The sequence below is a fragment of the Cyclopterus lumpus genome, chromosome 13, assembly GCF_009769545.1.
Source record: "Cyclopterus lumpus isolate fCycLum1 chromosome 13, fCycLum1.pri, whole genome shotgun sequence".
In the NCBI taxonomy this organism is placed as follows: domain Eukaryota; kingdom Metazoa; phylum Chordata; class Actinopteri; order Perciformes; family Cyclopteridae; genus Cyclopterus; species Cyclopterus lumpus.
In genome coordinates, this window is record NC_046978.1 from 18,033,536 (window position 1) to 18,056,035 (window position 22,500).

The 22,500-nt window shown below is 44.9% G+C and overlaps 3 protein-coding genes across 3 annotated transcripts; 1 reads left to right on the plus strand and 2 right to left on the minus strand.

Moving 5' to 3' along the window:
• Positions 1–2,189: 2,189 nt before the first annotated feature.
• On the plus strand, positions 2,190–5,866 carry mrps22 (mitochondrial ribosomal protein S22). Its single transcript, XM_034548191.1, has 8 exons — positions 2,190–2,336; positions 3,001–3,158; positions 3,273–3,437; positions 3,538–3,681; positions 4,332–4,415; positions 4,658–4,803; positions 4,901–5,009; positions 5,523–5,866. The coding sequence occupies exons 1-8, from the start codon at positions 2,210–2,212 to the stop codon at positions 5,616–5,618; spliced, it is 1,029 nt and encodes a 342-aa protein (XP_034404082.1). The 5' UTR covers positions 2,190–2,209; the 3' UTR covers positions 5,619–5,866.
• A 40-nt stretch (positions 5,867–5,906) lies between these two features.
• On the minus strand, positions 5,907–15,276 carry LOC117741266 (coatomer subunit beta'-like). Its single transcript, XM_034548190.1, has 22 exons — positions 15,155–15,276; positions 14,049–14,186; positions 13,606–13,692; positions 13,302–13,428; positions 13,055–13,203; positions 12,638–12,784; positions 11,558–11,657; positions 11,298–11,440; positions 10,913–11,112; positions 10,708–10,818; positions 10,355–10,443; positions 10,174–10,280; positions 9,913–10,056; positions 9,683–9,813; positions 9,383–9,590; positions 9,151–9,261; positions 8,430–8,644; positions 8,227–8,319; positions 7,947–8,127; positions 7,705–7,776; positions 6,841–7,581; positions 5,907–6,741 (listed from the first exon to the last, which is right to left on the minus strand). The coding sequence occupies exons 1-22, from the start codon at positions 15,155–15,157 to the stop codon at positions 6,652–6,654; spliced, it is 3,387 nt and encodes a 1,128-aa protein (XP_034404081.1). The 5' UTR covers positions 15,158–15,276; the 3' UTR covers positions 5,907–6,651.
• A 2,312-nt stretch (positions 15,277–17,588) lies between these two features.
• LOC117741551 (retinol-binding protein 2-like) lies at positions 17,589–19,123 on the minus strand. Its single transcript, XM_034548648.1, is given in 6 exon segments — positions 17,589–17,663; positions 17,862–17,973; positions 18,090–18,181; positions 18,183–18,230; positions 18,232–18,263; positions 19,051–19,123. Coding segments are annotated over 6 exon segments (408 nt in total). The 3' UTR covers positions 17,589–17,612.
• Positions 19,124–22,500: the final 3,377 nt, after the last annotated feature.

Here is a 22,500-nt window from a genome sequence, read left to right on the forward strand (position 1 = left end):
CTCCTGTATACGTGTTTGCATAATAACAATAACAGGCGTTCATAAAACTACTTCCCCAGAAGTTCCTCTCAGCCGTAACAGAAGTGGTGGTTTGATCGTAACGCAGTGTTTGGTCAATCTAAACAAGAATTACTCATTTAATTACACCAATTCTGGCCATTAAATTAAGGTTGGAAAAGTGTCTTTTGAATAAATATAATTATGATTTAACCTCTGTTTAAATCTGCAGCCGTTCCGAGAGAGAGACGTGAAGCCGGCTGGCTTTTGTTGTAAAAACAGCAACACAATCTGAGCCAAACGCTTCCTGTGAGGGTCACTTGTCCTCACGTCTCCTGCTGACGGACGTCTCTTTGGACCCCGAAGCTGCTCCAAGAGGGACCAGGAAGACCAGACTGAGACACATGTAGTCCACGTAATGAGAATGCCTCTTTCTTATGTCCTAAATATGTAAAACACAGGGTTTTTTCTTATTATTTAATAATGTATTTAAACAAACAAACAAACAAAAAAAAATATATATATACATTTATGCATATTAGCCAAATGCAATATGGATTTATTGACTCTCCTGTTAAATTGCAGAGTTCATCGTGCCATTGAGATTTATTAGAATAACAAACAATAACATTTAGAATGCAGTTTGATTGTGGCACTGCGATTATAACACACCGTACAATAATAATTTGTTGTACTCATAAATACAGTTTTATTTAAAAAATACACAAGCACTGTTTGAATAGAGCGTGCACGTGTTTGTGCATGTTTGCCTCTTTCTTATGTCCTAAATATTTTAAACAGGTTTTTTTCTGACTTTCATAATTTATTGAAACAAAAAATATACATTCATGCATATTAACCAAATAAAATATGGATTTATTGACTCTCCTGTTAAATTGCAGAGTACATCGTGCCATTGAGATTTATTAGAATAACAAACAATAACTTTTAGAACGCAGTTTGATTGTGGCACTGCGATTATAACACACCATAAATAATAATTTGTTGGTTGCACTTAACGCACTCATGAATCCAGTTTTATTTAAAAATACTCAAGAAATGTTTGAATAGAGTGTGTATGTGTTTGTGCATATTTGCCTTATGTCTTAAATATTTAAAACACAGGTTTTTTTCTTACTATTTAATAATTTACATTTATGCATATTATCCATTATTGACTCTCCTGTTAAATTGCAGAGTACATCTGCCATTGAGATATATTAGAATAACAAACAAGAATATTTAGTTTGATTAATCAGTTTGATTGTAGCACTGCAATTATAACACACCATAAAATAATATTTTTTTGGTTGCACTTAACGCACTCATAAATCCAATTTTACTTAAAAATACACTGTTTGAATAGAGCGTGCACGTGTTTGTGTGAGTGTTGCACTCTTCCAGACGGATTTGACACCATATCAGGCCATTCAAGAACACGCTGTAATGAATGCGCGTGGAGTCACGCAGGAGGTAGACAAAAGAAACGGCGAGACACAAACACACAAACACACAAACACACAAACACACAACGTGTATGAAGGAGAACTAGAGGAAACTAATACCCCACTGGAGATGTTCTCCTGGAGGCGCTGCAGGTTTTCAGAATATTCTGGTACTACAGTGCCCCCTGGTGGTCAAAGAAATATAGCCCCTCCAAAAAGATTCATGAGTTAGATTAGATTAGATTTTACTTTATTCATCTCCAGGGATAACATTTCTTGACACAGCAGCAACATTTTTTTTTGCAAATATACAATACAATTAAATAAAAATAAAAATAGCAGGGCATATTAAATTTAAGAATTTAAATAATAAAAAATTAATTAAAATGAAAAATAAATAAAATGAACGTGTAAGAATGAAAGTGTATACAGCGTTACTGATATTTAATTGTAGATGAGTTCCAAATACCAAGAAAAAAAAATATATATAAATATATATATATATATATATATATATATATATATATAACAAAAATATTAATATTATATCTTATATTGCAATGCATCTCCATCGTTTATTTATTTGTGTTTCGCATCCATGTCTGAATTATTATTATTTTTTAAATCCCGCCCCCCCCCCAAAAAAACAACAATAAACAAATCAAATATCTCGTGCATACACACGAAAATAAACACACACACACTACTCCCATCAGCGCTTCCGGCTGCTTAAAGGTCACCGTCGCCTCGATGACGTCACAACAAACATGGCGGCGCTCGGTACGGCGCGCCGCTTATTGCGGACCTGCTCCCGGGTGAAGAACGTCCAAAGGGGGGAGCAGCGGTCGGTGAGATGCGGCCTCAGGACGCTTTGCAGCGGGACGCGAGACCACGGTGTGTTTCGGTGCCTCCAACGTCATCCTAGTGGCGTCGTTTTCTCCCTTCCTCGTGACGCTGACCTTGTAGCATGTTTCGTTAGCATCGAAATAAACCTGCCATTTTTTTTTTGTGTACATCTCTGTACCTGTTTCCTCCCCGTTTAATGTGTGTGACGCGTGATTCAAAGTGTGTCCGTGAATTCGGCTTCATGTCAGGTAGTGAAATGAATGGCGGCTTTGTAACTAACATCTAATAATAATAATAATAATAGTGGATGAAGAGCTAGCATGCCTAGCTAGCATTGTTAGCGTGCTGAAGAAGATGCTAACATGATGATGAAAGTTGAGTTTTAATCACTCAGTGGACACATGCATCTCGTATTGGGGAGGGGAACTGTATTTTCCAAAGGTCTTTCATGAATTAGTTATAGATAAAGACCCCCCCCCCCCCCCCCCCCCCACCCCCCCCCCCCCCCCCCCCCCCCCCCCCCCCCCCCCCCCCCCCCCCCCCCCCCCCCCCCCCCCACACACACACACACACACACACGTTACTCTCAAATATAGAAATATTTTAGTTACAGTGAACATGTATTCGATATCTTGTAACGACAACTCTTCATAGATGCATTTCACTGGTGTATGTATATTATGACGTGTGTAACTGTGTTTTTCTATCCCAGCCCTCTCGGACAACACGAGACCCCAGTTCACAGATCCGGCTGTGCAGGACCTCCTCACCAGGATGACGGGCCTGGACCTGCAGAAAGTGTTCCGACCCATCAAAGAGGAGCTGAAGCCACCCACGTATAAACTCATGACTGACCAGCAACTGGAGGAGGTGCCCTTTTTTTAAATTTTATTTTTAATAAACCATAAAGGCCAGTCTCACAAGTCCCAGTAACCCATTATTCGTCTAAACCCCCCCCACCCCCGTCTGTCTGTCTGTCTGCAGGCCGTCGAGTTGGCCACACAGCAAGCGGAGAAGTTGCTGCAGATGCCCCCCCTCCTGTCGGAGAGGAAGCCCATCAGCGACGTTCTGTCCGTGGACAAGATCCTGGACGGCATGGACACGGCCAAATACGTCTTCACAGACATCACCTACAACATCCTGCACAGGGTAGGCACGTGGTACTCTTGTTAATGGGCTCTGGACTTCAATGTGTCCTTGCATACACACTTTACATATTTACTCTCCCCACCCACACACACACACACAGGAGCGGTTCATTGTTGTTCGGGAACCCGACGGGACCCTGAGGAAGGCGTCGTGGGAGGAGAGAGACCGGCTCGTTCAGGTGTACTTCCCCAAGGAGGGACGCAAGCTCACAGCGCCGCTCATCTTCAAGGAGGGGAACCTCAAGGTGGGACTTTGTAATGATAATTAGGCAGTTATTTTAATTTAATTTGTATCCCTGTCTGCTGCCTCCTCCAGTTAAACTGAGCAGATCTGAGATGTCTTTCCCTTTTGGTGACATAAAGATGGGGATTAAACCAGACGTTCAGCTTCCTCCTTTGCACCTGTTTACGTTTGTATACACGCGTATCGTTGTTTCAAGACGAGATGAAAAATCTTCGGCCTGTTATGTTGGGCAGTTATATTCTGTAATTTGGAACATAAACAATATTTCCTTTTTTTTTTCCTTTGCATTTGAAGTCATGCTGAGAATGAGGATTTTTTTTTTTTTTAATATTCAGAAAGAGTTGAGGCTGCACATTGCAGACACACGCCTGGTTAATTATGAGACATACACAACACAGTATTCCGGCTTCTAGTCGTCCGTCTATCATATTTAGGTTCCTCTGAACTGGCGTAGGAGCTCTTGCAGGATTGTGAAACAAGTCATGCGAGTTCTGTGAAATCCAATAGAGACGAGGAGGAGGAAGAAGAGGAGGAGGAAGAAGAAGAAGAGGAGGAAGAAGAAGAAGAAGAGGGCTAATCAGGCAGAATGAGTGGACACGCCTGAGTGGGTGTCCAGAGCCTTGAGTCCTCACATGTTCTCCCTCTTGTTAGATGGTGTTTTCCCAGGACCGCCACGAGGATGTGTTGGACCTGTGTCTGGTCCAATTTGAACCGGACTCGTCCGACTACATCAGGGTAAGATGATCCTCCCCCCCCCCCACACACCCCACCTCACCTCATGTTATTTTGACCTGCGCTCGCCGCACCGTGAAATCTCCTCAGTCGGTGCCGTGTTTTCTTTGGGTCCCTCGAGACGGAGCGATAAATGTTAACTCGGTGAATTCGATGCGAGGGGAGCGGCGTGCCGAGCGCCTGAGACGTCCAGTGAATTTAGGATCACGGCCATTCGACGTGCCCCCTTTTTTGTGTGTTTCCAGGTACACGCGGCCACCTACGAGGACTTGGACAAGCACGGCAAATACGAGCTGCTGCGCTCCACCAGACACTTTGGAGGCATGACCTGGTATCTGCTGGGCGCTCGCAGGGCGGACGGGCTTATAGTGGACATGCTGAAGAGAGATCTGTGAGTGGGTGGGTGGGTGGGTGGATAATATAGGTATGTCAGCCCCTGGACCTGCTGGTAAAGCGCTGATACCTAACCCCTTGATGTGTGTCTCCAGGCTCCAGGATGCAGTGAGCCTGGTGTCTCTGTTCCACATGGTCCACCCCCACAGCGAGTCGGCCCAGGAAGCTGCCAGCCAGCAGGCCGCCGGCGCCGACCTGCTGAAGGTTGGTACAACTCACATTTTAACTGGAAATATCCGTTCGACACTTCTATTCACTTTGCTGTGTGTGTTCTATCTATCGCCATCTGATCCATCAATTGTCCAGGTCATGTAGATTGTGCCCCACCCTCCAGGTCTTTGGGAGTAAATCAGGAGTCAGTGTAGCTCTTTTTAAGAGGTCACGTGGAGGTCGTCTCCTAAAGTTTCCCACGTGAGGCTTTGGGGTTTGGCTCCAGCGTGGGAACCGCGGGGCCGAGCCCGGGACACATCAGGTCTCATTAGCGCTCGCAGCCCCCGAGCGGAGAAAGGGAGGAAGAGGGCATTGAGAATGACATCCATTTAATGTGAAAGGTTAGCGACGGGAGACACGCTTGCTTCTTTCGGTTATCGCGCGAGGCCTCTTGATTTAGTCACGCTTTAGCACATAGCGGTGTTTTCATTAGTGTTGCCACTTTAAATATCGCGATGCATCACCTCCTCAAAAGTCACGAGGTTGTGACCTTTTTTTTAATTGCAGATATATGCTGATAAGGAGTCCCAGAAGTCGGGCTACATCGAGCTGGCGCTGCAGGCGTACGAGCAGCTAACTACCAAGAAGAGCTCAGCGGAATGACCGGCCCACTCCCGAGATGGAGAATGTACCAATTCTAACGAGCAGAACCAGAGGAGTGGACTGAAACTGGCCTCTCGCGTGTAAAGAAATCTGATTCACAGCCACGGACTCGACGCATCGGCTTTTAAAGTATTTGCAAGATGCATAAAGTTAGTCGTATTTATCCATAGAGGGGAAGAAAAGAAGTCCCTTGAGTGAAAATGATGTACATACCAAAATAAAAAAAAATCTTTGTACTTGTAACGTGTTTTTGGAGTGAAAGGATATCATTGAAGACTTTGATTGAAGCTTTTAATCCCCCCCGCCCCGCCCCCGCTACACAGTACCATTCATCCTTTAACAAGAAGGAAAAAAGCTTGAACACACATGTAAGGCACTTATGACAAAAACACTGTTTTTCACATGAGTTCATGCACCAAAATATTCCAACAAAGAGGTATTTTTAAGACATTGTATGCAACTGAATGAGGGGTGAGGGGGGAGGGGGGGCATTTGTCCAAATGACGGGGCTTGTGCAACATTTGTTTTGATTGCATACTATTAATAAAAAACATCATGCTACAGGCAGCCTTGTATCAGCAGGAATGTCCTGAAAGGCTTCAATAACACCCTGAGATGTCATTGCTGGAGCATATGGCACCTAGAGATGAGAAATATGGAGTTTATACTTTAAAACTGACACTTAAATTAGTGAATGTTTTCTTTAATAGCAAATCTGTAGTGTTAAAAAAAAAAGAAAAAAGGTCCCCAACAACAGCAGAGTAGGATATCTTAACTGGCTGCTATGTACACACACACACACACATATTCCCCCAAAACACACTTTTAGGTCTAAACACGTCCCGGTGGTTAATTAAGGCCGTGGCTTCATTTCTGCCTTCTTGTAGGATTCATTCTGAACAATTTAGTCCTACAACCAAGAAAGCAAACGCTTTATTTAAATGGAGGCTGAAACCACTTTTCATCGTCTTGAGGAAACACTTGAGTTCTTTGGTCACTGAAAAACAAGAAAGAAAGAAACACGGAACGGAAACTATTCACTCAAGAACTCGTCATCCAGGTTGATGTCCGTGGTGTCGATATCTTCAAGGTCAAAATTGTCCAGGTCCAGATCATCCAGGATCTACAGGTGGAAAACATAAAAAGGCGTTGCATTAATCTAAAATATATATATATATATATTTTTTTGCCATAGCATTTAAAAAAAAAAAACGAGATTCACTTCATCGTTCATCTCTTGCTCGAGGTCCTCTGCAGGTTCCTCCGCCCCCTTAGGACCCTCCTCCTCCGCTACGCTCCCCTCTTTGGGGGATGGACCCTCCGGCTCCCCCTGTAGAGCCACCGCAGTCTGCGTGTGGTCCTCCGGCTCCACCGGGAGTGCTGTGGCGCGTTCCTCTCGTTTCGGTTCCTGCGTCGGGACTGGCATCGTGTCCGTGCTCTCAAAGGAGATGAGCTCCTCCACCGCCACGGGGGGCGCCGCCGTCTCCCAAGAAACCAGTTCCTCGGTGACACCGGCCGCCTCTGCTTCTGAGGAGCTGATGACCGCTTCCCGTTCTTCATGCCTCTCTGTGACATCGGTGTCAACCACCAGACCGGCGCTCGCTAGCGCATTCTCGGCTGCTATGGTTTCACTCGGCGTCGCCTCGACCGACGATCGGACATCTTCCACGGGGCTGGATCGTACCACCTCCGGCTCGGCGGGGGGGAACCCCGTGGTTGGCTCCACGACGTCGTCCTCGACAGAGATCAACGCCGCCTCCTCTAAAGATGCAGAATCCGCTTGCTCTGGTTCAACGTGCTCCTCTGTGACTGTGACAGGCAGAGCGGCGGCCGTTGGGATGGACTCCTCCTCCTCTTCTTCTTCTTCTTCTGTTGCTGGAACCATCTCAACCAGCTTCTGTTTTAGGAGAATGGGTTCCGCCTGCGTCACCGTGACGGTTTCATTCATGCCGTCCCCGACTCCCTGTGGAACATGCAGACATACACACATCATCTCTTAAAGGTATAGGTTCACAATTAAAAAAAAGTCCCAGTACGTGAATGTAAAAACGGGGACCACTATCGGCGTGGAGGAGCAGGTCCTCACCTCTGACCCGGTGAGCTCTCCTTCGGCCTCAAAACCGGCACACTCCTTCAGAACGTTACGGTCCTCGTTTGGCTGAAGGAGAGAAAGAAATATATATATATATATATATATATATATATATATATATATATATATATATATATAAATCTCAAACACGATGCCCCAAAAATATGATAAAGATATGAATATAGTTAAGTCAGATGACGGAAAACGTCTTTTGAGTAATCTCGACTCCCACTGACCGTGACGAGTGGGTATTCTGCGGCGGGCCGGACCCCGACGTGAGTCTCCTTCAGGTACCCCTCAGCCAGCAGGGCCTGCTGGAGGCCCGGGAACAGGTTGCTGTACTGGGACGGGTCGGCCAGGGCATCGGCCGCTTTCTGGTTGACCTTGGACAGACTCTCCTTCCACAGCTTCACCACCCTGGAAGAAGAAGAAGGGAAGCGGACCCAGCACAGATATAGACGTTCCCCATTATATAAAAAACTTTTTGGGAGAAAACAGACATGGAAACCACGTTACCGTGACACGTGGCTGGGCAGATACGTCCTCGCCAGAAACGCGGCCTCTGGCAGGCGGTTCGTTTGGATGAGAAGCTCCAGACATTTGTCCATTCTGGGCGAAATACAGAATTAAAATGCATAACGAGTTGATAAAAATCTGGATTTCATATATATATATATATATATATATATATATATATATATATATCTTCTACCACTCACCTGCCCTGCAGGAAGCAGGTGAGGAAGGCCACGTTGGTCTTCCCGCTGCGCTCCGCCCCCTCGGCCAACTTGCCCACCATGCCGGCGTTGCCCGAGGCGGTGGCCAGCAGCAGTAATCCCCCGTAATCCTGAGCCTGGTGCAGGCACTCCTGAGCCAAGCTGAACTGGCACTTTGCGGTGGCGAGCTCGGCCAGCTGCTTCCACTTGTGCTCCGACTGGAAGCCAAAAGAGACGGGGGAGGAGAGGATTATGAGCACGGGGGAGGGGGGGGGGGGGGAACCTTCGACGGCAGTTCGCCAGAGTCCCTTTCGCCCCCGGAGGACGTCTCGAAGACAAGTCCTTCAAACATTATGCTGCCAGAAAAATAAAAACAACAAAAACAACCAAGAAAATCGGATTGTTTTCCCATAAAAAAAAAAAAAAAAAAAAAAGGTCCACATCCTTTTGGTCCAGACTGAAATACCTCAACATCTCCTGAAGGGATGGAGATTTTACACGACTCATGGTCCCCAGAGAAGGAATCGAACCATCAACCATGAGGTCGACTTTTCTGGTTTTGGGAGAAATGTCTCATTGGCTATTTTTCAAAGTCGCAGTTTTATTGACAGCCAATTGTCACACATCATTCCTTGTTTGTATAAAGATATTTCTTTTAACTGCTAAAAAAAAAAGAAACCCGTATCCTATATGTCCGGTTACGGTGTGTGTGGTGGGCTCTGACCTCTGCCTCCGAGGCCAGCTGGTGGGCCAACTCCAGCTCTCCCAGCTGCAGGGCCAGCTCGAACCGGTGCTCCGGGTCGGTGGACACGGCCAGCGCCTGCTGCCTGAAGCCCTGCGCGGCACCAGGAGAAACACAGGCGACCGTTTGTAAATACCCAGATCCTCATGATCCCCGCTCGGCATGCGCTCTCATACTCAAGAGAGCTGCACAGACGAACTGTGGACGAACGCACCTGCTTCTCCAAGAAGTTGGCCACCCTGTTCCTCTGCTCCTTGGGGATTGTGGGCAGGACCTTGTCGGCCGTGCCGAAGTCCCTCCTCATGACGGCCGTCTGGTACTCCAGCACCGACAGCAGCAGCGAGTAGCTGATGATGTTCAGCTCCTTGTCTCCCAGGTAGAGGCGGTCGTCCTTGGGGATGTAGCCCAGCAGATACATGGTCCTGCACACGGGGGAACAGACACAGTTTTACTTTTGGTTTTTCCCAGCATGCCGCGGGAGGGGGGGGGGCCGTGGCAGCAACCTGCACTGTACCTGTCCAGGTGAGCGATGGTGATGATCTCTCCTCCGACGTAGTAGTTGAGCCTGTTAAGGGAGCTGGTGTAGATGAAGCAGTCTCCCACCCAAACCCCCGTCTTCACCACCCCGGGGACCTCCCCCAGCACCTGGTCGGAGGGAAAGAAAAACAAATCATTGGAAATAATTGTTTACAAAAAAAAAAAAAAAAACCAAAAAACATCTGCATCTTCCAGAACTTCTCTGACCTCGAAGGCGCCCTCGATCCCGTCCTCCGTGACCTCCTCCTTGGACTCCTGGGCCGCCGCCACTCTCTCCGGCAGGTAGCGCAGCACAAAGAAGGACTCGTCCGTGCCGATGCACACCAGCTCCCCGGAGTCCGACCAGAAGATCTGAAAGGATCAGACGTCGTTAGAAAGAAGAAGAAAAAAAGGGGGGTGGGGGTGGGGGGGGGGGGGGGGGGTACAAGATGCGCTGGCAAGGAAGCCAAGAAAACCCGCACGACGCACGTGTTTGGGCTGGATCTCGATGCGGCGGATCAGGTCGGCGTTCTCCCAGTCGTAGAAGGCCAGGCCGCTGTTGGACCTCACGCCCAGTAGGAAGCCACCGAAGACACCTAGTGGGACACCAGGCGTTAGACACACACACACACACACACACACAATTAATAAATAGGAATTAAAAACTCACCTTCAGCCCCGAAGTCGGGTTTAAAAGCCTTCTTCTCTTTGAAGTTCTTGAATACTTTGATCATGCTGCTGCCCTCCCGTGTGGCATACCTATGAAAACCACATCGGAGGGCTTATATTATTGCATATATTTTACAGCTCTTGGACATTTTGGGAAACATTCTTATATAAATACATACTAAGCTCTAAATATGACGCTACTGTTAGCTTAGCATAATTTAAAAAAAGGCTCGAAGCGAGGGGGAAAACGGCTCTGCCCAAAATGTACAGAATAAATAGATAAATCTTTACTCCAAGCTGCGTGTCAATATTTTCATCTTCCCAGAATGCCGAGCTCTTCCTCGAGCGACTTACTGGGAGGAGTCGTGGGCCCAGACGAACTCTTGAGCCGAGCCGAAGCTCTTGTTCCTCAGGGCCATGGCGGTGTAGATGATGTACTCCCCGTCTCCGCACACCACCACGAATCTGCAAACCAAAAAAAACCACACATCTGGATATAACTGGATTTTTTTTTTCACTCCGTATTGTTCGCGTCCCATTTTGGACGAGAGGCCCTCACCTCCCGTTGGGGCTGTGCTGGATGGTCTGGGGGAAGATCTCACAGCTGCCCATGTCCTTGACGCCCAGCGACAGCCTCTCCCCGTCCCTGACCTCGGCCTCTCCCATGGCCTTCAGGTTGGCCTGCTGCACCTCGGAGTGGCGAGCCCACATGACCTTCCCGCTGGAGTCCATGGACATGGCCGGCTCCTCCCGACCCAGCTGAGGGAGGGGTTAAAAAAAACACCTTTAATATACAACAATATGTCGTCTTCTTTCAGACTAGTGGAAAGAAACAAAATCCCAAATGCACATTTAGGTGTTTATTTTGTCTTACTTTGTTTTCCATATTTAAAAAAAACATACATTTAGTGAAAACGTGCAATACACCAAAAAAAAAACAATACCTTGATGATGATGCTGCCTTCATCGTAGCCCAAAGCCACGCTGTTGGAGCCGGGCTGGCCGCATATGCACCACACCCTCTCCATGCCGTAGTTGAGCGTGTTCTCCAGCCGGTAGGTGTTGGAGTGCCACACTCGGACGGTGCCTGGAGGAAAAAAAACAACAACAACAACAAAAACGGGGTCAATAAAAACAAACCGGGGTGCTGTGGTGCATTCAGGGGCGATAGGTCAGCGGCGTTTTCTTCATAAATGTCGCCCACCGTCCTCGGAGCCCGTGAGGATGATCGGCAGCTCCGGGTGGAAACAGACGCAGGTCACGTTCTGGGCGTGACCCTCCAGGGTCTGAACGCAGGTTTTGTTCTGGTAGATACAGAAAACAGAGAACATGAGACATGATCGTATAAACACACACACACACACACACACACACACATATATATATATGTAATTTGAATATGTACGTACGAGAAGAGCGTACGTGAAACCAGAATCAAATTCCATGTATGTGCACACATACATGTATATATATATATATATATATAATATATATATATATATATATATACACACACACACACACACACATATATATATATATATATATATATATAAACATATTTATATGTGTGTGTGTATATATATATATATATATATATATATATATATATATATATATATATACGTGTGTGTGTGTATGTATGTATGTATGTATGTATATATATATATACACACACACACATATATATATATATATAAATGTGTGGATATATATAAAAATGTGTGTGTATATATATGTATATAAATAAATATACACATTTTTATATATATATATACATACATATATATATATATTATATATATATAATAATAATTTTAATTAATATGGGAGAGAGCTGGCGAACAGAAAGATGTTGGTCTTAACTGAACTGTTTGTATATCTGAAGAAGAAAAGTGAGTTAATTTCAATATGTTATGTCATTTTCTTTTCTGCCGTCCTACTAGAAACTGTGCAATACTTTTTCTTTTTTTTTTTGTGAGACACATTGGATGATGCACAAAGACTGAGTTAGTTATTCCACATTTAAACACATTTAAATGAGGCAGCGTGGGAGATGAGAAGAAAAGCCATTAATCAGAATAAACTTAAGCCGTGACGCAGTTCATTTAGAGTTTCTCCACATAAATGTTATTTAAAAGCACATAGAAGTAATACAGCAACTGATGTTCCTGTTTTATGTTAATGTGTTACATGAAGACGACATATACGTGGTGTAAATAAATAAAAAACTAAGTAACTAAACAGGAATAATTAAATAATACAGAGCGCAAAGAAAAGGCACCTGGTAATCCCAGATCTTGACCAGGCGGTCGTCCGCCCCCGATATGAGGTACGGCTTGTCCCCCCCGCCGTAGTAGTCGATGCAGTTCACCCCCTTCTCGTGGCCCTCCAGGGTGAAGTTGGGGGTCCTGGAGCCCAGCTGCCACACCTGCGAGGCGGGCAGAGAAGCAACAGAACGGGCAGTTAAAGATACCTGAAGGGGGTCAAGTGTTTCTCAAAAAGGTGAGACTACATTTCCCATGAACACCTGCTTCACATAAACTGGAAGAGCAGCAGCCACCGTTTCTTCGGTTTGTGCCCTCAAGCGATCTGCATGTGTGTGCTCCTCCAAGCATTTGCATGTGTGTGTGTGTGCGCGTGTGTGTGTGTGAACCCTTCAGCTGCACACACACCGAAGGCTTCCAGATGACCTTAATACCTTAATGGTTCGGTCCAGAGAGGCGCTGGCAAACTGGTTGTTGTCTTTGGGGTTGATGACGATCTGCATGACGTAGTGAGTGTGTCCCTCAAACACTTGACTGCACGACCACTTCCTGTCCCAGTCCCACAGCTTGATCAACATGTCGTCTGAAAACACACACACACGCATTCAAAAATATGTTTTCCGTGCACACTGCCAGGCAGACATTGCTGTGTGTGTGTGTGTGTGTGTGGTTCTTCCGTACCGCTGCTGGTGAGGATGTAGGGCTGCGTCGGGTGGACCACGATGCAGCGGATGTAGTCGGCGTGAGCCTCGAACATGTGGACCCGCTCCAGAGTGTTGTAGTTGAACACGCGGATCTGCATGTCGTCCTGGGGGGGGGGAAAAAAGACTCTTTATCCCATATATATATATATATATATAAAAATCCACGCTCGATATTAAGAATTTTTTTAAAACAATTTCCCCATGTAAAAAATAAATAAATAAAAAGGCTCTTTATCCCATATATATATATATATATAAATACACGCTCGATATGCACTTACTGCTCCAGCGACGACCCAGTGTTTCCTGGCTACGAACTTGGCCACTCTGACGGGCAGGTCACACAGCTCGAAGGTTTTCACCATCATCTATACACACACACACACACACACACACACACACACACACCACACACACACACACACACACACACACACACACACACACACACACACACACACACACACACACACACACACACACACACACACACACACACACACACACACACACACACACACACACACACACACACACACACACACACACACACACACACACACACACACACACACACACACACACACACACACACACACACACACACACACACACACACACACACACACACACACACCACATTAACGAGATGCTACGGACTAAATGTGAGATCTAATAGGGAATGATTGAGCGATGTCAGTGTGTGAATGGCCGATGTCGGGACCTGCGTCTCGTGGTTCCAGACCACCACGGTGCCGCTGTAGAGGCTCGCCACCATCCAGGGCTCGGTGGGGTGCAGATCGGCGCTCTTCACCCGGTCTGACCGGGCGGTCAGCTTCCGCTTGATGTCCAGCCGCAGAGGCTGTAATAGACATTACATTTAGATTAGATGTTTTTTTTTAAACTTTTTTTTCATCCCCAGGGGGAAATTTCTTGAAGCAGCAGCAACACTTTTTTTTAAAAAATATAATAAAATAGCAGGGTATATTACATTAAATAATGTAAATAATAAAAGGAAATGAAAGTGTATACAGTGCATCTAAAGTGACAGCGGTGCACGGTTTATTGATCTTCAATTAGAGGAGGAGTTGGCCAAAAGCAGGGTAATTAACAAAAGAAGAACACATAATTATCTGCTTCAGTCTAAAGAGATATTTTTTCTCTTGGTGAATGTTCTTTGCCAGAAGATGGTAAACAAATATTATAATAATTAAAAAAACAGGCATTCTGGCACGTTTTGCATTTAATTTAGTGACTTTTCATCTTGTAAAGTTGGAAATACAATGGAAATATACACAATATACATTTAAAAAATATATACACATTGGAAATATAATATTATTTCAGGTTTTGGAGACGGTTAAAAAGGGGAGGGGGGGGGGGGGGGTGCCTGTTGATACTTCCCATTCCACATGTTACACGCGCGACTGCTTCAGAAGTCCTTTCAAGTGGAATGATGTCAAAGGTCAATCAGCAACCTTTTCATTTGTTTACTTTTATTCGCATGGTGGCATGTTTAAAAACAACAAAAACTACCGTAAACAAATTGTTGGTGTAAATAAAGTTTTTTTCCTAAAAAATAAAAAACGTTTCAACTTCAAATCATCTTATAGTATTAGTTAGCCGTGTGTTCTCTTGTTGTTAGTGCACCGAAGGCCACGACTTTCCACGACTTTCCAATTCTCTGAGAGTGAGGTTTGTGTTGCGTCATTGAACGCAACACGGCTGGCGCGTGCAAAGCTTTGGCGAAAGAGCTCCCGGAACAAGCGAACGGACACAACAACACACTTCCGGTAACGTCGCCGTGGGTCGGTGTTCTTTCCGCCTTACCATGTTGTACGCGTCGGTGAGTCTCTCCGGTGCTGTCCCAGTAAAACGACCGGCTTCCCTGTAGCCCCTCGTCGGGCTTCCACCGCTGAACTCTGCCGAGAAAGTTTTTTTGTGACCCCGAGTGAACGGGAATAAGAACGGAGCGACTTCCGGTGTGGTTTTTCACAATAAATCGCTCGAAAAACCACACGGGAAAATTACAACGGAGGCAAATCAAATTTTTTTTTTGTATCTAATTGGAAAATATTATTTGTTTGTAGTGTCCAACATTAATCCGCTAAAATAAAGTTCAATAAATAAGTTGATAATTAATTGTAATTATTTTATTATTATTTTATTATGCAACTAAAGAAAGGTGGCTTTACTAGCGCTTTAGAATCAGAATCAGAAGTGTTTATGAAAATAAACATAGACATATAATACAAATATTTAAATATATATATATATAAATATCCATCCATCCATCCATTTTCAATACCGCTTATCCTCATTAGGGTCGCGGGGGCGCTGGAGCCTATCCCAGCTGACATAGGTCGAAGGCAGGGGACATATATATATATATATATATATATATATATATATATATATATATATATATATATTATTTACAAAAAATATAAAAGAAGTATATATTATAAAAGAAAAGGGGCAAGTGTGTTTTAATAAGGGAAGAAAATATGTGCAAGAGTGTTTGACATGGTCCTGGGGGATGTAACTACAGTTAGTTAGTGGGGGTCCCGGGCTTTGTTGATGAACCCTTTATGGATACAGTTCAAAGAACAAGCCAATATTTTAGTAGTTAATACAAAGGACATTTTTTTAAAGAAAGGACAATAAAGGTCAAACTGGTCATTCAAAGGGTTAGTCTACTAATTCTGGGTGCATAAGCATAAGCTATCATGTAGGCTTGAGGTACAGAAGTAAATAATTACATATACTCTGATTGTTTGTTTTTTTGGTCTATAACTTTTTGAGGAATTAAAAAATATATATTAATTTGACTTTTTCTTTAGTTTAAAAAAATAAAATAAAAATGTCACATGAAAAAGTCCTGCTAAGCTGTGTGAGAATGGAACAGAACAAATGAGACAGATATGCAGCTGCAGAAGAAGCGTGCATATGTCTAAGTAGTGCTCTGCCAAAGCTGTAGATCCCTTACTTTGATGGTTTTTACTATCCTTGGGACTTTATTTTGAAGACAAATAGGCCCCGTTTCCGGTTGAGATCTCGCTGTCGCTGTCTGACTTGGGCGCAGCTCCTTTTTGGCGACGTGGATCCTGCAGAGCTTCCTGTGCGAGCAGCTCGAGATCCGGCAGAGGAGCAGAACATGTTGTACCTGAGAACTGGAGCTGCACCTCGAAAACTAAGAGGAAAACCAAGTCTACTTTAAGCCTAAACCTCCACACTGGACTAAACTATGGGATTGAAATCAAAAGTCAAATCAACTTGTTTCACTTTGACTTTGTTTTGCATGACATCATCAACAGCTGCTGTGCAGATGTGGCAAGCATCATTTAATGCAAGAGAAAACTTTAGATTTTAAATAATTAAATACATACATTACATATATACTAGTCTTAATATATATATGTATATATAATATATATATAAATATAATTTCATATACAAGAAAACTAAGTTTAAAATTGTTAAAAAAAATATAAAATATGCGCTTGTATATATATTAATATATATATTATATAATATATATATATATATAAAAAAGAGAAACTTTCATTTTCAAATTGTTAAATAAATATCTAAAATATGTGCTTTATATATAAAGGATATATATATATATATATATATATATAGGACAAAAATATATAAAGGAATTAATATATACATATATTTATATATCATGTATATATTAATTCCTTTATATATATTTATTCCTTCATATATATTTAGGAATATATATATATATATATATATAAAGGAAAGAATATATATAAAGGAATTAATCTATACATATATTTATCATTTTAAATGATTGATCAAATTGTTAAACAAATATATAAAATATATGTTAGTCTTTATAGATTTATTTTTATAGACGAGAACACTTTTCGTTTTAATAATATATATTTGCCATCAATATATATAGTGATAGAAACTAAGTGAAAGTGTAAAAAAGGGACTTTTTTTGAATGATTCTTTTCGAAAAATATATTTTTTAAATATATATTTTTTAAATATATACACATATGTATACAGCAAGTGTGGCATCCTGGGTTTCCAGTGGTTCCCCCGCTAACCACACGGCCATCAAAGCACTCCATTGTAACACGTATTTAAATACAAGAAAAAAAACCAACAACAACCACAACATTTAAAAAAACAAAAATGTTTATTCACTCAATTTATGACATCATGAATAGGCAGAAAAACATGCGAACACTCGACGTGCAGTTTTTTCTTCTTCTCGCAGATGAGGTTCTCCTCCGTCTCCTTTTTTTCAGGCCTTCTTAAATACTTGGTGGCAGACTTTGTCGAGCACGGTGATTTCCTGAGAGAGAAAGAGCACAAACCTTTAGACTTAGTTACACAAACACCCACGCTTCAGATAGCGACTATCTTTGTTTATTGTTCTTGCGATACAGTTTGACACAATTGACGCTTGGGAAATATTCCTTCAAGCGAGCGTACTGAGAACGAGTTTTGCATATTCTTTGTAACTTTTCATTTGTTTTTCTTTCTCTCTCACCAGGTGGAGCTGCAGGTCTCCATCGATCCAATGCTTCCAGCCGCGATTGGCCTTCTCCCCCTTCTGAACGCACACCAGCTTGTCCCCGTCCCACGTGACCAGCGTCTGACATCGGCAACAAAAAATAACGGGGTTATTGTTCTTTTAAAAAGAAAGTTCATTGTTAGTTCGGTGTTTGCAGGTGAAGCTGTCCCCCCCCCCCCCCCCCCCCCCCCCTCACCTTGATCCTTCCGGTTGTCCAGGCCCTTGGTGTGCTCCTCGAACTCCTCCCCCACGGTGAAGTTGACCTCGTCGTTCCTGAAGGTGCTCAGGGTCTTCGTTCTCGAAGACGTCGCCGTTCTGCACGATCATCTTCGTCTGGTGGAGGTGGGGCGGCGATCTTTCTGGTGGCGAAGTCGATGTCTGTGAACGGCGGGGGGGGGGGGGGGGTGGGTGGGGTTAGCCGGTTTGCATGTGCACATGGCCCCCCCCCCCCCCGTCCCCCCCCCCCCCCCCCCCATGGGCCACTTGTCATGTTCCCTTCTCCTCCTGGTCCCTCTTGACAGTCTCATTTACCCCTTTTAAAAATGACCTTGCCTTGAATCAAAGAAGTTCGCCCCCCACGACCGTTTAGATATTCATTCCATTTGCCTTGAAAATTCAATTTTCTCCCCCCCCCCCCCTTCCCTCGCTCTTACAGACGAGGCCCCTATATTTACCCATCTAAATAATATTTTTTGCCCCATTTCCATAAGGATATAATTTTCCCATCCTCTCGATGGAAATAAGGGGGGGGGGGTTGTTTTATGAATTGCAGATAAGAGTCGTGAATAATGAAGGTGTTTCTGGGGCCGGATCAATGGAGGAGAGCCGGGGCGATGCTCTCTCTCTCTCTCTCTCTCTCTCTCTCTCTCTCTCTCTCTCTCTCTCTCTCTCTCTCTCTCTCTCTTTGTTTTGTTTTGCCCCGCTTGGCCCCGGCGCCGCCTGATATCCGCCCGCGGTCTGAATCCGTCTTCCATCAGGAGGTGGATGAAAATGCAGAAAGCGAGCGAATCAATATTTATTTGGCAAAGAGACGGCAACCGCTCACGGAGAGAGCGAGAGGTTAACTCGGCCTGACAGCAGCTCAATGAGGAGATGAAGCCCCCCCCTCCCAATACACTGCTGCTCCCCCCCACCCCCTCCCTATGACGAGAGGGGCAAAACTCACCGAGGGCCTTCATGGTGTCCTCGAAGTTCTCGTTGCTCACCATCTCCCAGCGTCCGTTGTAGTCGACGGGCATTTTTATTTCTTTTCGTTTACCGGTTCGTGTTCGGAGGTTGTGGATATTTACGCCCGTCACCACTAAGAGAGGCAGAGCACGCTCAACCCCTTTTATACACTGTGTGTGTGTGTGTGTCTGTGTGTGTGTACCAAAGGCCAGGGTCAGCCTGATAATATTTCTCAGAACAAAGTGCATAAGTGTGCGTGTGTGTGCGTGTGTGTGTGTGTGTGTGTGTGTGTGTGTGTGTCCAGGCTCACACTGGACACAGTCAACACACAGTCAACACACTCCATACATGTGGACGTACTGGGCGCCGCACAACCTGCAACACGCACTCGGATGCACTTTAATGAGTCTTTTTCTCCATCCTCATTTCCTCCTAATATCACTCACGGTAATGGAGGAGGGGGGGGGGGGGGTTTAAAGATGGAGAAGGAGCCCTCCTTCACCTTTTCCGTGGAAAGATTCCTCTCTGGTTTCATATCGAGGGACAAAAGTTCAATGGAAGGAGATTCCCGGACAACTCAAGAATTCATTGTTAAAGCCCTTTTTTTTTCCTTCTCTTTTGCAGAACCCCCCCACCCCCAAAAAAATATTTTAGGATGATGGGTATTTCTCTTTGATAAACACCTTATTTTTTATTTTTGTTTGTTATCGGCCCTCTATCGGCATCGTGAGAGGGCTCCTCTGAAGCGTCGGTCGGTTTGATTTGTATCGACGTCGCAGCAGTTCATTATTTATGTTCAGGAAATGGGGGAATTGATCCCTCTCTGTTCTTTATATCTCTCTCTCTCTCTCTCTCTCTCTCTCTCTCCGCTGCAGCCACAATCAATACGGTTAACGACGGCGCTGCAACGGACACCCGTTGGACATCTTCAGGAGACGGGGTTGTACGTGGAGGGTCAAAAGGCGTGCGCGGCGTTGTGTTACATCGCAGCTGATAAGCTTCGCACTGATTTTGCAATAAAGTTTCTTCATATTTTGCAGGCCAACGAACGCCCTGATCGCAATCTCGATTTGGGAGATTGCGATCCATTATCATGGGAACTGGGCTTCGATCCAAGATGGCCGCTTGATGGCAGCCTCGATTTTCGCTCGTGTTTTCGCGTTTTTATTTTTGCTCTTGTGTTTTTCACTTCTTTTTGCCTGTTTGTTTAGGTTGCTAGCTCTGTGCTCACAAACACAAGAGTAGCACCTTGAATATATTTAAACACTCGACTAACCTCAGAAGAGTAATTAGCCCGCTAGCCCGAAGACTTCCGGGTTTAGTCCAATTGTTGTTTTTGCCTCCTGCAACTGATACGGCTGGTCTTCTCACCACTGGCTTGCCACGTCGATAGCCATCACGAGCCCACCTGTCTACTCTGCGGGATCTTTCCGTTCCGGTGCGGTGAGCAGACCTGTGTTGGTCCTCCGTTAGCCACCACTGCACCAGGTGGACCTGCATTCTCCGGGCAGGATCGTCAGGCTAACGGGCTGGTAGCCCCTCCAGGCTACCACTCTCTCCTCACCGGACTGCTGGCGGTCTTCCCGCTGGTATGCTTGTGGATCACCTCGCTGATTTCTCCTGGGCTGCACATCGCTTCTCATCTCCGCGGCCGGCGGGAGCTCTCCGGCCGTCACAGGCTGGCCGTAGTCTTATACGCCTACTTACTCCGCCACCGGACCATGCCGCCGCTGTACTCCGCGTCGGAGCTTCGCAGCTTTGATAACCACCTGCGCCGGACTGCATGGACATTCTGAAACAACATGGAATACTCCGCCGAGGCCATTCCTTCACACAGAGGCTCTGGCCGCCATGTTCACCTACAACTTCACGTCCCAAAACTCCATCCCATCCCTGTGGTCCTGTTCGCAATCGTTACTTCAACAACTGCCACCTCCTCCACTGCTCCTCTGTCTCAGGGCAGTCCCCCAGGGTTCGGTGCTTGGTCCTCTTCGGTTCATCCTCTACCTGCTCCTCTTGGAAACATCATACGTCATCACGGTCTCCCTCTTCCACTGCTACGCTGATGATGTCCAGCTCACATCTCCACAAAAGCCATTACCACTGCTACTCCACTCCACTCTGACCAACTGCCTCACTGACATTAAATCATGGATGCAAACCAACTTTCTCAAACTCAACTGTGATAAATCGGATATGATCATCATCGGCCCCAAATCTCTCACCAAAACCAAGTCACAACTTCTGCCTCACCATTGACAACTCCACTCTGTCTCCCTCCCCTCACATCCGCAATCTCGGAGAGTCACCGTTTGACAGCAACCCTCATTTGAACATCACATCAAACAAATCAACCAGAACCTCCTTCTTCCACCTAAAAAACATCGCCCGTCTCCGCTCATCACTTTTCCTCATCTGCTGCTGAAACTTTAATCCACGCCTTCATCACCTCCAGAATTGACTATTGCAATAGTATTCTTTATGGCACATCTTCCAAAATCCTAAACAAACTCCAATACATCCATAACTCTGCTGCTCGCCTGCTCACCCACTTCGCTTCCCGTGATCACATCACCCCTGTTCTCCAGAGCCTTCACTGGCTCCCCGTCCCACAACGGATCCAATACAAAATCCTTCTCCTCACTCACAAAGCCCTCAATAATCAGGCCCCCTCCTACCTCACCGACCTGCTCCACCACCACACTCCATCCCTGTCAGCTCCGCTCCTCTGATGCCAATCTACCTGTCCATCCCACATAGGACCAAGCACCGGACGTGGGGGACAGAGCCTTCTCCATATCTGCCCCCTCCCTCTGGAACTCTCTCCCCAAACTCATCCGAGACTGCACTGATCTTCCTCATTCAAATCCCAAATCAAAACCCAACTGTTCAGAACTGCTTTTAATGTGTGATTGTTTGTTTTTGTTTTTGTTTTCTTATCAGGGTTCCCGAGCGACTCAAAGTCCCTATTTATTTGTTTTACCTGTATTTTAGCTATTCTTATTTATTTATTTTTAGCTTTTAGGATGTTTTAATTATGTGAAGTGTCTTTGAGTACTATGAAAAGCGCTATATAAATTAAATGCATTATTATTATTATTATTATTACTGATTTTGCAATAAAGTTTCTTCATATTTTGCAGGCCAACGAACGCCCTGATCGCAATCTCGACTTGCACTTTCGGAAAGTAGCAATGCAACGTTAAAGCCAGCCAGCGCTAATCAATATTTTGATATTAATAGCGCTTATAGTTGGGGCTGAATCAGGTTTTCCCTGGTCCAGCCCCTTGATATGCTGCTAAAGGCTTATAGGCTGCTTGGGGATGTTTTAGGATAACACTGAGCACCTATCTCATCTTCTCTCTCTCCTTATGGATGAATTTACATCTCTCCATTGCACCTTATTAACTCTGCTTCCTCCCTGGAGTCGTTGTGACTTCACGTCTCC